This window comes from Ochotona curzoniae, unplaced genomic scaffold, assembly GCF_017591425.1.
Source record: "Ochotona curzoniae isolate NIBS_2020 unplaced genomic scaffold, NIBS_Ocur_1.0 contig_2210, whole genome shotgun sequence".
Lineage (NCBI taxonomy): Eukaryota > Metazoa > Chordata > Mammalia > Lagomorpha > Ochotonidae > Ochotona > Ochotona curzoniae.
The window spans coordinates 24,918,980-24,934,475 of record NW_024465369.1 but is presented as its reverse complement, the minus strand read 5'-3'; the positions used below and the strand labels follow the sequence as shown (position 1 = coordinate 24,934,475).

At 34.5% G+C, this 15,496-nt stretch overlaps 1 protein-coding gene across 8 annotated transcripts in view; it reads right to left on the bottom strand.

The window, feature by feature from the left end:
* The window catches only part of SLC4A10 (solute carrier family 4 member 10), a 247,691-nt gene that overhangs the window by 16,316 nt on the left and 215,879 nt on the right, over positions 1 to 15,496 (bottom strand). For all 8 annotated transcript variants that reach the window (XM_040971641.1, XM_040971645.1, XM_040971642.1 and 5 more), the window contains 4 exons: positions 12,094 to 12,345; positions 9,917 to 9,985; positions 4,807 to 4,980; positions 3,813 to 3,935 (listed from right to left, as the gene is read on the bottom strand). In XM_040971641.1, coding sequence (XP_040827575.1) covers positions 3,813 to 3,935; positions 4,807 to 4,980; positions 9,917 to 9,985; positions 12,094 to 12,345 — 618 coding nt within the window. The remainder of the gene's footprint in view (positions 1 to 3,812; positions 3,936 to 4,806; positions 4,981 to 9,916; positions 9,986 to 12,093; positions 12,346 to 15,496) is intronic.

Below are 15,496 nucleotides of genomic sequence, written 5' to 3'. Positions count from 1 at the left end.
ATTTGGACATCCAGAATTTGATTCTGCAGTCTTCCCTTTACACAGAGCAATGTGCAAAATGTCAGGGTTCCAATATTCATTTCTACCCTGATTATAATCCTTTCTTTCTAAAAACTGAAGCATATGCATATGCATATGCATGAAGTACATGAAAATTTGGAACAGAAGCTCTGCGACCTTGGACTGGCCTGTGTAGCTATTTATTCTGCTTAACTCATTATTGAATTTTAAGGTCAAATGAATGTTTTCTCAGTGCCATAAGACCAGAAATGGGCTACTGATAGGGAAACCCTGGAGAGTAAAGGGACAAGCTTGTAACCATCATCGAAGGGACAAAAGGTGAACTCACTTTAAATTCATGTCTCAAATAGCTGAGACATTACTGCTATTTACCATCTTGCCAGATCATGTTCAAAGTGACTCAATTAATTTGAGTAATGCACAAATGCGACATTTCCGGAAAACTTGTCTGTTCACTGCCTTAGTACATGATCACCTGGAAGACCAGGCCTTGATCTAAGACAACACAACCAGAGGATCCCATCTTCCAGTGGAGTCCCACAAGCCTCAAGACAATAAGACACTGAGATGTGGACATCCAACTTTCAATCAGGGGGTTAAGTTAAGTGTAATCTTTCCTATATCTCTTTTACTCTTTTAACACTAATTCCAAACTAAAAGTTAATGCCTTTAAAATGTTCATTTTTTTTCCAGTTTGATAGAGAATTATTTATTGCTGTATTAGTCAAAACATATTCTAGTATTTAATTATGGATTATTTCTTGACTATATTAATGGATTTCTTATTTCCTTCTGTGTTCTAAGGATCACATGAAAGTTTCTCATATTAATTTATTTGAGATTTAAAGAATATATATATACCAAACTGGTGAATGTACTGCAAGACATTTTTTTCATACTTGGATCTGAAACATTAAGTTCTGAAAGTGCCCTAACAAATCTTTATTTTATATACTTTCAGAAATTAAGAGTTCTGAGAAATGAGGCAATATTTAGTTACTTACAAAATATAAACCATCACAATCAGAAAACAGTAAATATTCATTGAACTTGAGTGAGATAAAGTATAAGGCAAGTTGGAAGCTCATTCTATAGGGTCTTTCCCTTGGGAGATGATTAACTTATGGCACATATACATTTAAGTGACATATATGTGCTCTTATCTGAGAGAGCCTTTGAACAACAACAAAAAGTATAATCAACTTAAAATTGCTATCAAACTTTTTCTCTATTTCGTAGACAAATGAAAGGACAATCTTGTTTTTTCTCTGAATTTCAATATAAAATATTAAACATAATAGATTATATATCATTTTTCATTTTGTCATAGAAGAAACAAAATATTTTATATAATTAGTAAGGCTTAAGGAAAATCCCATGGAAATTATAATTATATGCTAGCCTATTTCACCAGAATCATTATTAATGTAAGGATAACTTAGTCTGGTATCCAGATTATTTAACAATAATTTGTGCCAAATTCATAATATTTTTCTTGAAGAGAATGTATGGATAACAGCAAATGATGGCTAGGATCTTAAAATATAATAGACACTACAAAACTTTCTAGTCAAAACATTAGTTTTTAAATCTGTAATAATTAAGTAAGAGTATTATATATCAAAAACAAAAAAATAAAGTTAAGGACAAATTTTATATTATAGTGTTTTAAGGCTACATTAATATTTCCAGAATTATAACTTGAATACTACATATACATTGTATACCATTTGAGGAAATTTAAATATTCGTGTAAGATTCAGATACATCATCTTCATAATCAGTTTCTACAAATGGAATTGCATTGTCCATCATGGGACTTAATGGAAAAGTCTAGACATTTCCATTCACATACTATGTAGCCATATTAATAGATACAGAGTAGAAACCTCATTAGATTTTGTGACCTAACTTTGGCCTCATTGAATGAGCAAAACCTAAGATCTCTGAAAGTGTTGCCAATGAATTCTCAAAAGGTCAGAGAGAATGATTTCCATAGTTAAAGAAAATTTTCTAAAGATAGGAAACTGAGGGCCTGGAGTGATAGCTCAGTGGCTAAATCCTTGCCTTGAAAGGGCCAGGATCCCAGATGTGTACCAGTTTGTGTCCCTGCTGCTCCACTCCCCACCCAGACCCCTGTTTGTGGCCTGGAAAAGCAGTAGAGGATAGCCCAAAGTCTTAACATCCTGCACCTATGTGAGAGACTTGGAAGAAGCTTCTGGCTCCTGACTTCAGATTGGCTCAGCTCTGGCCATTGCAGTACTTGGGGATCAAATCACCAGATGGAAGATCTTTGTCTCTCCTTCTCTGTGTATCTCTATAAATCTGTCTTTCCAATATAAATAAATAAATAAATAAATAAATAAATAAATCTTTTTAAAAATTAGGAAACTGAATACAATAACAGCCAAAACAGAATAACACACAACTCCCATCAAATACTCTCTTCCAATATCATTGCTATGCACATAAGTTTATTTTAATGTTTTGCAATCATTCTGCTAAATGTTGTATACATCCCTTCTTTCCATTTACCATACTCTGCAGCTTTTACGCACTTCAGACTGTGTGATTAAATAGCTTTCAAAATAGATTCCAGGTTATATACAAATCTTATATAAACTATAATAAATTGTTTTAACATATTAAACAAACAATAAATCAGCAGTCTATGAAAATAATAACGTCCCAATAGCTCCTACAATATTTACTCAAATGTTTTGCATTTTTAATTTTTACTACTAATTTTTCATGAAACAGTTTTGTAGGCATAATGATTCCCCTCTCCACCTCCTCTTTGCCTATTCCCCCTCTTCTATTTTCCCCATATTATTATAATAGTACAGTCTTTCAGCAATAGTCACAAGTCCATCAGTCTGCTATTTAAGTGTATCATGGCATTATAGATATAGGCAATGGTAGAAAATCTAGTACCATATTGCCAGGTATGTTTAACAGTTTCATTGGGAGTCATCCTTCTATTTGGGAGTAGAGATGCATACTTCAACACATCTTCACTTCCTAGTAGCCAGTCTCCACAATAGAGTTCATCTATGAGAACTTACATGCATACATGTTTACCTAATATTTTCTTCCTTTTAGGCAATTCATCTGTTTCAATAATAACTAAGTATTCTGTAGAATCTTTTCTATTATAGCATTGTTCCCCTGGCTCACATAATGGCACAACGGGCTAAGCCTCCACCTGTAAGCACCAGCATCTCATACGGGCACCTGTTCATGTCCTGGCTGCTCAACTTCCCATCCAGCACCTTGCTTATTCTTCCAGATAAAACAGAAGAGTATGGTCCAAATACCTGAGACCTACATCCATATAGGAGACCTGGAAGAGGCTCCTGTTTCCTGGTTTCAGATCAACTCAGTTCTAGCCACTATTTCCATGTAGGGAGTAACCAACTGATGGAAGCTCTTCTTTCTGTCTCTCCTTCTCTGTGTAAACCTGCCTTTCCAACAAAAATAAACATATATTTCTTAAAATGGTTCCTGTAAAGATACTAGTAGGGATAATGTCTCTTGTTTGTTCTCATCTATTCAACCAAAAAGCAACCACTGCATAATGTAATTTGGAAATAGTTAAGTATGAGCAAGTTTCATCCAAACAGAAGGGAGAAATTGGAAAAATGAAGCTTATAAATCAAACAGCAGTTATGTTTCGGGTATTTGTTTACCTATTATATGCCTCCTTCAAGTAAGATCTAAATCTTCATGATTTAATATCCAGCTGTGGTACACAGTAGTTTAGTAAGATATTGATTTTCACACTGACTTACTTCTTTTTCAGCATCTTCCAATTTCTTTTTCTTACTTTCAGGCATTAAGTCATCCAACCAGCTGAGCTCCCGTTTGGTGAACAAGAAGTCCATCAGCTTTCTTACAAATACCAGGGCTAACACCTGAAAGAAATTGACACATTTTTAAAGGAAAAAAATTGAAATCAGAGAAAGACAGACTTCCTCACTTGATTTGTTGGAAATAAGATAGTTTGGACTTCATTAAAGTCAAATCTGAAGATTGATGGGTGTGAAACATTGCACATCTTTTGTCTCCTTCTTTCCCTTCTACCACAGCCCCAGAACAATGGCTATAATTTTTACTCAATATGCTGCTCATTTTACAAACCTATTATGGCTTCCTAGATGTAGACTGTCTTAAATTTCCTAGATGTAAACATGCAACAGCGGCATGGCGAACTATCACATTCAACTAAACTTTTAAGAGCATTTGTGTTTTCCTCATCCTACATTTGGTCTGTAAAAAATAAACTTGTAATCTTTCATTACACATGCAAAAATATTTTTAAATGACTTGATTGTGTGTCCTTAAATACATGTAGTTACTAGTTCACACTATAGTAAAAGTAGAAAGCTCTAATCTATGCTGATAATTTTTAAAATTATTTCTGGTTGTTCAATTTCACTGTAGTTTCTAAAGAATTAGAAACTAAATAAAATTTCATTAAAAACTTTATCTTTTCCAGATTATTAGTAAAACTTCACTGCTAAATATTAAAAGGTTATATTTTTCTATCCAACTTCAATTAGTTAAGCTACTATAAACATTAATAGTGATGGAGACAAAATTAAAGTGAATTCCTAAAAATCACGATAGTCTTTCTGAAATCCTATTGTAGTTATGATTATAGTATTAATGTTTATACTTGGTTCAATAATTATCCAAAATGACCCTATTGTCCTTTTTCAGCTCATGTGTTTCCAGACACCAGAAAACCTGTGCAAAAGAAAAAGGGTGACAAAAACTTCATACCATCATGGGGAAGACAATAGCAGCTCTTGAAACTTTTATTATCCACAAAAGGCCAAGGCAGCTCATCTGAATAACTGTGAAGAGATGGACTTTTCGAAGTGGCACGTGCCTTAGATATATAAAATCTGGTTGATGTTTTGCAGGCATCCAGAAGAGCTTTATTCTATCAAAGAGCTAAAACATTAAACAGACTAAATTGCTTTTTAGAAGTAAGACAACAATAAAAGTAGAATAAGTAGAGATTTTTTAATGTACTGTATATCTGACCCTAAAAAAAAAAAGATAGGATTTTGGATGTTTTCACCATAAATAAATGTTAAGAAATTGATAGGTTAAACATATTTACTCTGAATGTGACACAATGTACACACATAACACAATATTATATAGTACCCCAAAACATTCATACATTTTGTTTCTATTAAGTGTTTTAAAACTATCTGCTCACCAAGGTGCAAGAAGAGTAGATGTTTAATATGGTCCAAAACTTTACGTTCACTTGACATATCTGGATTACATTTAAGTAGATAATTTGGCATTAGGATGAGGTTTTTTTTTTATGCTTATACTGTGAAATATTAACATTGCAGTTTCATTAATACCCCACATTTATGGAGACAGGTTATGGTTTGGAAGCATTTAAGAAAAATAAAGGCAAAGATAAACGTTGCTAACTTGGAGAGGCAAAATTAATACCTCTCCTCATTTTCATTGTGAAATCACAATCTTTTCCTTGTTTCTGTTCCTCAGGTATCAGGCTTCTAGAACTCCAATGTTCTGTCCTCTTCCCTCCTGGATTAGTTTATCTATTCGTGGGGATTTTGATTTTCACACAGCTGCTAATCACTCCCACATTTTGTTTTCTGCTCCTGTGTTACAAACCAGCACATAGCTGTGAGTAGGATGCCTTGACCTCCATATTTTGGTTTTATCTTATGATCTCGTCACTTTAATTCCCAGTAAAAGTTTTGATGTCATCTTTACAAAAACAAACGTCTCTACTATAACAATTTAACCTAGATTATTTGCTAGTAAAGTGTTTTCCAAAGCAAACTTTGTTAATTTCATTTAGTTTCTTACTGTCAAACTATATATTTTTCAATTTATTAAAATGATTTACATTTGATCAACATCAATTCTCAGTTCAATGTAAATTGCCTTTTCAATTTTTACATAATGATAGTGCCTCCACTTTTGAACTATATCAGACTATTGTTATATTTCTGAGGCTGTTAGTATCAAGCAAACCGAAATTTCCCATATTGAACTTTATAAATTAAATCTTTACAAGAATCTTTAATCTTCAGTTACATTTCACTTAATAACCAACTAAGCCAGTTGTCTTTATTTCATGCGAATCATTTTATTTTTCCTCGGGTTAATTTTTGTGGTTTTGTTATTTCCCATAAGAGATGTTATTTAGGCAATAATGTTTTCAAATACAGTTAAGCATTTGCAAAAGAACTATATTACATTTTATTTTTTAGCTCACCTTTTAGGAAAATAAGCATTTCCTATTAAGTATTCAAAAAGTACTTTAATATGCAAAAAGGACAGATGTCCACAGAGTCTACATGATGAGTAGAAATGTTTTCACTTTACCAAAGCCCACTTGCATAAATCACACAAGTCCTAAATTCAACATAACTTAGGTCCTTCCTTATGTGATCTCTTTCATGGTATGACCTGACCGTTCTTTTCTCTACCATAATTGTATTACATTAATTCATCCACTGTCCATTCATTTAATCATATTCATTTGTAGCTACCCAACACAATTATTAACACCTTCTACACAGACAACTATGTATTGAATTCAACCCTGGCTTACATTTTTCTGTAAAGTTCATTCACAGATCATTAGGTCCTTTTATATTTCTAGTTTCTATTACCTCTTAAAATACAAAGTAATTAAAGAAACAAATACAATGTGAATGGTGAAGATGGAAATAGGGAGGAAATAAAATTAAATCCTATATTCTATAATTGGATATATCTGTTTCTGTAAAACCAATTTCCTAGGCACCATTTCTCTATTTGTGAAGCTGTTATTGCATAAGTGTACTTGAGTGTGTGGGTGCTTCAATTGTTATTGTTTAAATGGCACATTTGCTTTACTTGGATTCCTGAAGTGTTGGACTGCATATAGATGTGGTCATACATCCGAATAAAGAAACAGCATTCATGAGAACACAGAGATCTATTTTTTCTGCCATGGCTCTCAGTGAGAGACCTGGATAAGGCTTTTAATATTGCCCAACAGACAAGTAACATATTCCTCAAACATACAGGGTAATAATGTAACATGATCCTGAAATTGCTAATATTTAGCACTTGTTTAAGTAAATAAATTCTGAGTATTGCATTTGATTGTTATCATTTCCTAATATCTATACCACACTTGCATATCCAATTAACCATAATATCAAATATTTTCAATTCCCTGTCTGAGCTTGTAGGCGCAAAAAATATTCACTAATCTGTTTTTGAACCTGAGATCATTTGTTGATATGTGATCCAACATGCTGTTTTATTTGTGATGTTTACTTTATGAACCTTTATAATACTTTCAATGTTCATTTGAAAGATTCACACCCCAAATAATTACAAAACTTGACATTCTTGTTTAATTCTAAGCCTTGTGAGTTTAAAATCATGTGATTAGAATTGGGGGAGGGGAAATCTGTAGAAACCTATCAAAATGATTCCACTTTGCTTTTCTTAAACTTCTGCTGCTGTATTTATGTGAGCCTGGGGCCTAATAATAAATAACTTTCATTCTCAGATGAAAGTAGTCCTTGCCAAACTTCTGCCAAAAAAGCAGCAAAACAAATAAATAAAACCTCTTTAGTGCTCTTCCCTGTCTGCCTTATCCAAGTCAATTTTATTAAATTACACTTATTACGTGAAACTTTAAACGGGCAAATTAATTGTAACTTGGGTAACATCCCAACACATAATACTTGTCAGCCATCTCTCTATCCCAAGTTGATTCTACCCAAGGTCAGGATCTATCTACTTTGGCTGTTCAGTGATGCTACAATATCTCATATTGTGATTTACTTCAGTTCCAACTCGCCTAAGGCCTAGGCTGCCGCATGCTGATCAATTATTCATTCAGACATGGAGCTCCTGGAACAGCGACAAGTTTAATTGTGTCAAAGAAAAAGGTGAAATTTTATTTTCCATTTAACTGACAAAAAACTGTACCAAAAAATCCTATTTGGTCTCTTTCTTAGAGAAAATCAAAGTGTTTTGGCTACATAATGTTAAGCTACAAAGCAAGATTATTTCAAGAGAAATTTAAATAGAAATCCATGTTAGTTTTGTGGAGCTGATATAATAAATTACCACCGCTGGTGATTTAAAATTATTTAAAAAAAAAAAAAGGATTCCCTCACGGTTGTGAAGGCAAGCATAGAAATCAAGATGTTTCCAAAACCAAAACAACGCCTACTCCAAAGAGCCAGGAGAGAAAAATCCTGCCTGATGCAGTTTCTAGTGGCTCCTGGCAGCCTTGGCTGTGGCAGAGGAACTCCAGTCTTCTCTTCAGTATTCACTTGGGATCGTCCATAGGACCCTTGGTGTGCTCTTCTTTTGAGGATTCCAGTCGTTAGACACAGGGACCACCCTTAGTCCGAGTGATCTCACTGTATCTAATTTGTTCTACAGAGCCCCTGTTTCCTGATAAGGTCACATTCTGAGATTCCAGATGCATACGAATTTCAAGGAACTATGATTCAACCCATAGTAGAATCATTTCAAAAATAGGAGGACTTTTCCAACAACCTCTATAAAAGTGTAAAGTACACTGATAGTGATTTTCAAATACAGTCACAAAATCTTAGATACCGTTCTATCTAAATATGGAGTGTAATTTCCTTCCTTTTGTATACAAACTGAACTTGATAGTGGCTCAATTTTACCAAATAGGAAAAAAAGTGTAAGTAATTATATATCATTTTGTGATTGAATAAGAAAAACACTTGCTAATTCATCTCCTCTCTCTGAGGATATAATATCAGTTCTAGAAAACTATAAAGAGTCCTTGAGGCAAAAACCTGAGGTCTTCTACTCACAAGTAGAAAGAGACTGTTACCTCTTGGCCACAGCTATCGGATAAGCCAGCTAGTAAATCGATTTTTGAACCCTATGAAGCCTTCAGATGACTGTAGCCCTTTCTCCACCTCAACACCAAAGACATGAGATAGCCAGAGCCAAAACCATTTGGTTAATTGGTCCCAAAATTAACTGTGTAGTAATAAAGGTGTACTATTTTAAGCTACTAAAATGTAGAGCAATTTTTATGTAGCAATAGAAAACTAATATAGCACATAAATAGTCAGCCAACACTTCAACTTTCCTTATATTTGAAGCTGCTTTGTATTTCAAATTTAAGACTTACCCCTGTGCCTTAATCAGTTTATTTTAAAAGATACTTTTACAAATACAATTGCAACAATAACTGAAAACAAACAAAAAATTAATACTACCTACAATCTCACATTTTAAAAATCAGGTTGTTTTTATTTCACCACCACTTTTTTAAAAATATAATTCAAACTCAAGGCTTTCTAAATCTATAGCAGGAACTCTCGCACTTGGTATTATATCATAAACATTTGTATTATGTTACTTTTGTATTTCTTATAATTTCCAATTTTCAGTGAATATAGCTCAGATTACATAATTCTTTTAACTATGTTTGGATAATTGAGTTGTTTCCAATATTTTGGAATATATATCAGCATGAAAATATTTTTGATCAAATTGTTTTTGTCCTCAGTGGATAAATGTCATAAATGTGATTAAAGTGTCAGTTACTATAAATATCTGGAGATCTTGGCATGTAATGTTTTTAGTACTATAGAAGGTCTACCAAATCTAAATCTCTTATAGGTTTAGGTAAATAAAAGTACCCCTAAGATTATTAACGTTAGATAAGTGGGTTTTTTTTTTTTGATGACCCTGACAAGCTTAAAGACATTTAATTGTGGCAGAGAAGTTGTTCCTCAGCTGTTGTAATTTTCTTAGTTGACACATAACATAACATCAATAGACCTCAAGATGAGTCATTACAGATGTGCCTACAGAGCCATAAGTGATTTACCTGAATTCCCTTCAGAGATGAAGCACCCATATAAAGAAATACCCCATATAGCACTGGCATGGGAATAAACTGTAAAAGAACAATTAGAGAAAAAACATAAATTATTTTCAAGTATAATGTGGCTGTGTTACTTTATTGCCTTACCAAAGGGGAGGGAAAAAAAGGAAAAAATGCAGTTTAGAAGCAATATAGGGCAGAATCAGAAGACAGGGGTTCAAAGGCTACTTCTAGGATGCGTTAGTTCTATAGCCTTCAGTAGGTTACTTAGGCTTGGTTAGGTTTAATGAAGTACCTTAGTCTCTTCATTTCTAAAAAGAGATAATACAATGGTTGTTAAAATACCATGTGATACAAACAAAAACATAAAATTATTTGAAAAAGACAATTTAAATTTTGTTTCACAATGGTAACATATTTGGATTCCAAAAGGACAAATATTATATGTTGTCTCTGATATCAGGCAACCTTCATGAAAAATATAAGATCAATAGCCATTTTTATACTCTATTTGCTGCATCTCATGGATTTTGATATTTTGCTTTTATTTTCATTCTTCAAAATAATTTCTTTTCTCTGAATTCTTTATTGACTCATAGGTTGCACAGTGACAGTAATAAAATTTTCACCAAAAAGATTTTTTGTTTTCTTTTTCATTTCTTCAGTGACACTTTGGTCATTGAGTAGCATGTTATTTAACTTCATGCATTGTAAATTTTCTGCTTTTCTTCCTGTTGCTCATTTTGTTTTATGGCTTTTCATTTAAGGAAATGTACAGTAACTGGGCAATAGACACTATCATATCCAGATGTGATACAATGCAGTATGCATCTCTACTTCCACATCAAAGGTAGACTCTCAATGAAAGAAACTGTAAAATATCTCTTGATAATAGGATGCTTGATGACCTGTCATTGTCTATACCCGCAACGTCAGGATGCACTTAAATAACGGAATAATGGATTTAAGAGTATGAAGGACTATATTACTGTAATAATATGGGGGAAACCAGAGGCAGAGGAGGGAGTTAGTGGATGTGGTAAGGGAAATCCCAGAGCCTAGGGAAATGTATCATAAAATTTAAATAATGCAGGGGAAAAAAGGTCAATAAGGAGTGGGCTTTGTGACTAGTGGCTAATGTGGCTGTCTGCAAAGCTGGCATTCCAAAAGGATGCCAGTTGAATCCTGCCTGCCTCATTTTTTATCCACTTCCCTACGGATTGCTTGAAAAGGCAGTGGAAAATGCCCATGAGTTTAGGACCCTACCACCCACATGGTAAGTCCTGGATACTGGCTTCTGCAGCCAACTGCAGAGTGAACCAGGGGATGAAAGGCTGTCTCTCTCACTCATTCACTCTCCTCTCCTCCTTTCTCAGTATCTCAGACTTGCAAAATAAATACTTAAATATTTGAAAAGAAAAGCTAACATTTAGTTATTTTTGTCATTACAACAGATATTTGTAAATGTGTGGATTTTCAAATCTTCATACCAATCTGTTAGAAAAATAATTACATCACATAGAAATTAATTCTTACAATGTATCAATAAATAAGTATACGTAAGCTTGTATAAATTTTCAAACAATTTAACTAGAGATTTCAAAGTGTGTGCAACTGAAATGAGTGGTAAATTTATAACGCAATTAACCCACTGTAGCAGTATTTGCCAAAATTACATGACAAAATACTATTTCTTTCAGACTGGATTCAATTATTTCAAACATGGAAAAATTTAGCATATCCAATGATAATGTCCATGCAATAATTTATGTAATACTTAAAATGCAAATTTACATATGGAACCATGACGACTACCATGCTCACTTCTGCACCTCCTTCTTATGTTAGGCAGCTTTAATTACTCACTGACAAGAAAACAGAAACCTTTTACCATGTGTAATGACCTGTAGGGAATTCAGGTCACAAATCAGTCAAAAACAATGGATGACTTTTTTTCCATAATTTGATCATTTAAAAACCTTCATAATAAGTTATTCTCCAATAACTAAGTCTTTATGTATTTAAAGATTCCAAAACAAGGGACACAGGTTTTCTCTCCTATTCTAGTAAGAATGATATAAACATGGCAAATAAATTAATCACTTATTAATTAATCTTATGTTGTACAATTGTTTTCAAATGTAAAGCTATCTGAAACACACAACAGTAAAATTCATTACCTTCAGTATACTAGTCATAAAGACAGACGAACCCATAAGTATAAAAATCATGAGCCCAGTAACCCTTTGTTCCCGAATGCCGAGGAATTTAGGTTGTTCTCCTGGAGCTGAGCATTCTGATTCCAGTTTCAGGCTGTTGACATGCGTGATGGAGAGGACAGTGGCAGCCACAAACCATGGTAGGCCCATGATGGAGCACACCCCGAGCATGATGGCCACCATCAACAGGTCCAGGTGGTACCCACAACCTTTCTGTTGCAAAAAGAAAGATTGCAAAGGAACTGTATCAGCAACAAAAATGATGACCTGGTTGAGAACAGAAACCACTTCCTGACAATACCCAAGAAGTTCTTCCTACCACATCTTATAGAGAGAACATCTACTTAAACACTTACTCCCCAATTGTCCTCTTTTGTCTTAATGGGTGGCTTTCATTTGGAAGAATAACATCATTGCTCCTAAAACTCCTGGTATATCCTAACTTTTACCTCATTATAGTGTCATTTTGCTCTCAGTTGTTTTCATTCTAGCCTCTCAGTATGATGATAGCTTGCATATTTTCCATCTCCTCTATACTTTTGCTGCATGACCACTGATCTCTCAGATTGCAAATTTAAGTGCTTTCTAAGACCAGAAAGGAAATGTAAATGTGGAAACCAGGTGCAGTGAAGTAAGTGGAGATTGCTCCCTTGTGTCAGAGGAGGGCTCCGTGAGGAGAGAAATTAAGGAAAGGAAAGAGAGCCATGATCTCTGATTACCATGCCACAGAAAAATGGAAAGTATAAGCTTCAGAGGTGGCAAAAGCTTTGCCAATTTTATATTCCAATTTGCATTTTTTATTTTAATGACTATATCTTGAGAGGCAGTATAATAAACTGGTTAAAGATTACAGGTTCTGGAGACATTTCTGTGATCCAATGTTAGCTTGACCAAGAACGGTTAGACAAAGTGTTAGGCAAATTAGTTTTTGTGCCTCTTTTTCCTTATCCAAAAAGTGATTATAAAGATACTGTAAGAAAGATTTTTGGGTTGCTGTGAGAGTTAACTGGTTAATTTTATAAATCAATTAGAATAATATCTGCTCTATAGTAAGCACACAATAAACATTAGGCACAATTACATTCTCAGGGCTGAAAAACACACATCTCTTGTACTCATTTTGTTTCAAGGCTTCTCAATCAAGATGCTTCTTTTAGAATTGCTGTTTATTATTTTTCATTTCATTTCATTTGAAAGATAAAGAGATTGAGACAGAAAGAGTTCTCCATCTGCTGATTCATTTCCCAAATGCCTGCAACTACCAGGAATCCACAACTGAATCTGGGTCTCTGATGTTGGTGTCAGGAACACAACTGCTTGAGCTATCACCTGCTACCTCCCAGGATATGCATCATCAGGAAGTTGGAATTGGAAGCAGAGCTGCGATTCAAAGTTGGGCAATCTGATATGGCATGTAGGTATCCTAAGAAGTGTTTTAATTGCCATGCCAAATGCCTCCTTAAAACTATAGCTTTCTCTGGGCCCGGCGGCGTGGCCTAATGGCTAGAGTCCTCGCCTTGAACACCCTGGGATCCCATATGGGTGCCGGTTCTAATCCTGACAGCTCCACTTCCCATCCAGCTCCCTGCTTGTGGCCTGGGAAAGCAGTCGAGGACAGCCCAAAGCCTTGGGACCCTGCACCCCTGTGGGATACCCGGAAGAAGTTCCTGCATCCTGGCTTTGGATCAGCATAGCATCGGCCGTTGCGCTCACTTGGAGAGTGATTTGTTGGACAAAAGATCTTCCTCTCTGTCTCTCCTCCTCTCTGTATATCTGACTTTCCAATAAATAAATAAATCTTTATTTTAAAAAAGTATAGCTTTCTCAAAGGCAGATAGTTCATCACATTTCTCAGTATTTCCCAGAGTTGGTAGCATGATTGTTGGCACATAAACAATAAATAAAAATTGTCTTATTTAAAGAAAACTAAACATTCTGAATCTCTTGAAATTAAATAAGAAACAAAACTTCACAACAAACAAAACATGTATTTACATGTTACTGTAGTCATGAGCAGAAATTATTAATTCTGTTAGAAAATTTATCATTTAGAGAGTTTTACCAAGCTACAAACATTGTATAGTTAATGAGAAAACAGGGCTGGCATGACAGTTCAATTGACTCATCCCCCATCTGCAAGCACTACAATCCCATACAGGAACTGGTTCATGTTCTGGCTGCTCCACTTCCAAACTAGCTTCCTGCTTATGTCATGGCAAAGCAACTGAGGATGGCCCAAAGATTTAGGACCCTCCACCTGCAAGGGAGACCCAGAAGATGCTCCTAGCTTCAGATCAGTTCAGCTGTCACTATCTTGGGATTGATGCAACAGGAGGAAGATCTTTTTCTCTGTCTCTCCCTCTCTCTGTAAACCTGTCTTTCCAACAAAAATAAATAAATCTTAAAAGAAGAAAGAAAAAAGTTCACATAGTCTGAAGTGTAAAATATACTGAGTATTTGTTGCATGTTTGTTATGATAGCCTTAATTTGTTTTGTTAATTGTTTAAGAAAAGGATAAGGAGACATTTTAGTATGCCAGATACATTTCATTTCTTTTCTACATATTCCTATGAAAAGTACAAAAGTACAAGAATCAACAAGAGAATATGAGTAATAACCACCTAAACACCGTTTGCTTCTATGCTGTCAGCAATCAGGTGATCTCTTTCCTTGGGTCAGCTTAGTTGAAGCTATACCTACAAAATGCCTAAACTCAATTTTCCTCATGAATGTAACTCCAGAGTAGCATTATTTGCAAGCAACTAAGAAATAGTTTTCACTTGTAAGAGCAGCAGGGTGAGAAGAGAAACACTCTGATGCCAGGACAATCAAAGAGGTTAATGAAGAGGGCCTATCAGAGTCCTAGCCCATCTGAAACATTTTGTAAAGAACAAAACTCAATGTTGGGTCTTTTGATAGGACCAAGTCTTAAGCAACAAAATGAATGTTTGTCCTGCAACTCCGGAGCAAAAAATATATATAGGGCAAGAAGAACTTAATCTCTTAAGACTCTTCCTTGGGTGTGTATACAGGGGATGGTGCCTTTTTCAGCTATTTTGTCAAGTTATAGCACTGCTGATGGAACGGAAGTTGTATAAGGTGCTGTGGATACAAGATGAACTCCAGAGTAGAATAGAAAACAGCTTCCATAACAGCTTGGGTTTTTGTAGGTCCCTATTCACTAAATTAATATGAGGAAGGACCCTGTTGTGACACTGATTTTCAGTAGCTCTTGTTGAGTGCTTTTGAAGTATCATGCAAATCTAAACAGTGCAGGAAGTGGGTACAATTGCTTTTGGAGAAAATTATTTTCCTTTTCAATAGAGCAATTTAACTATTATACAGCAATTTAAGTATTATACAG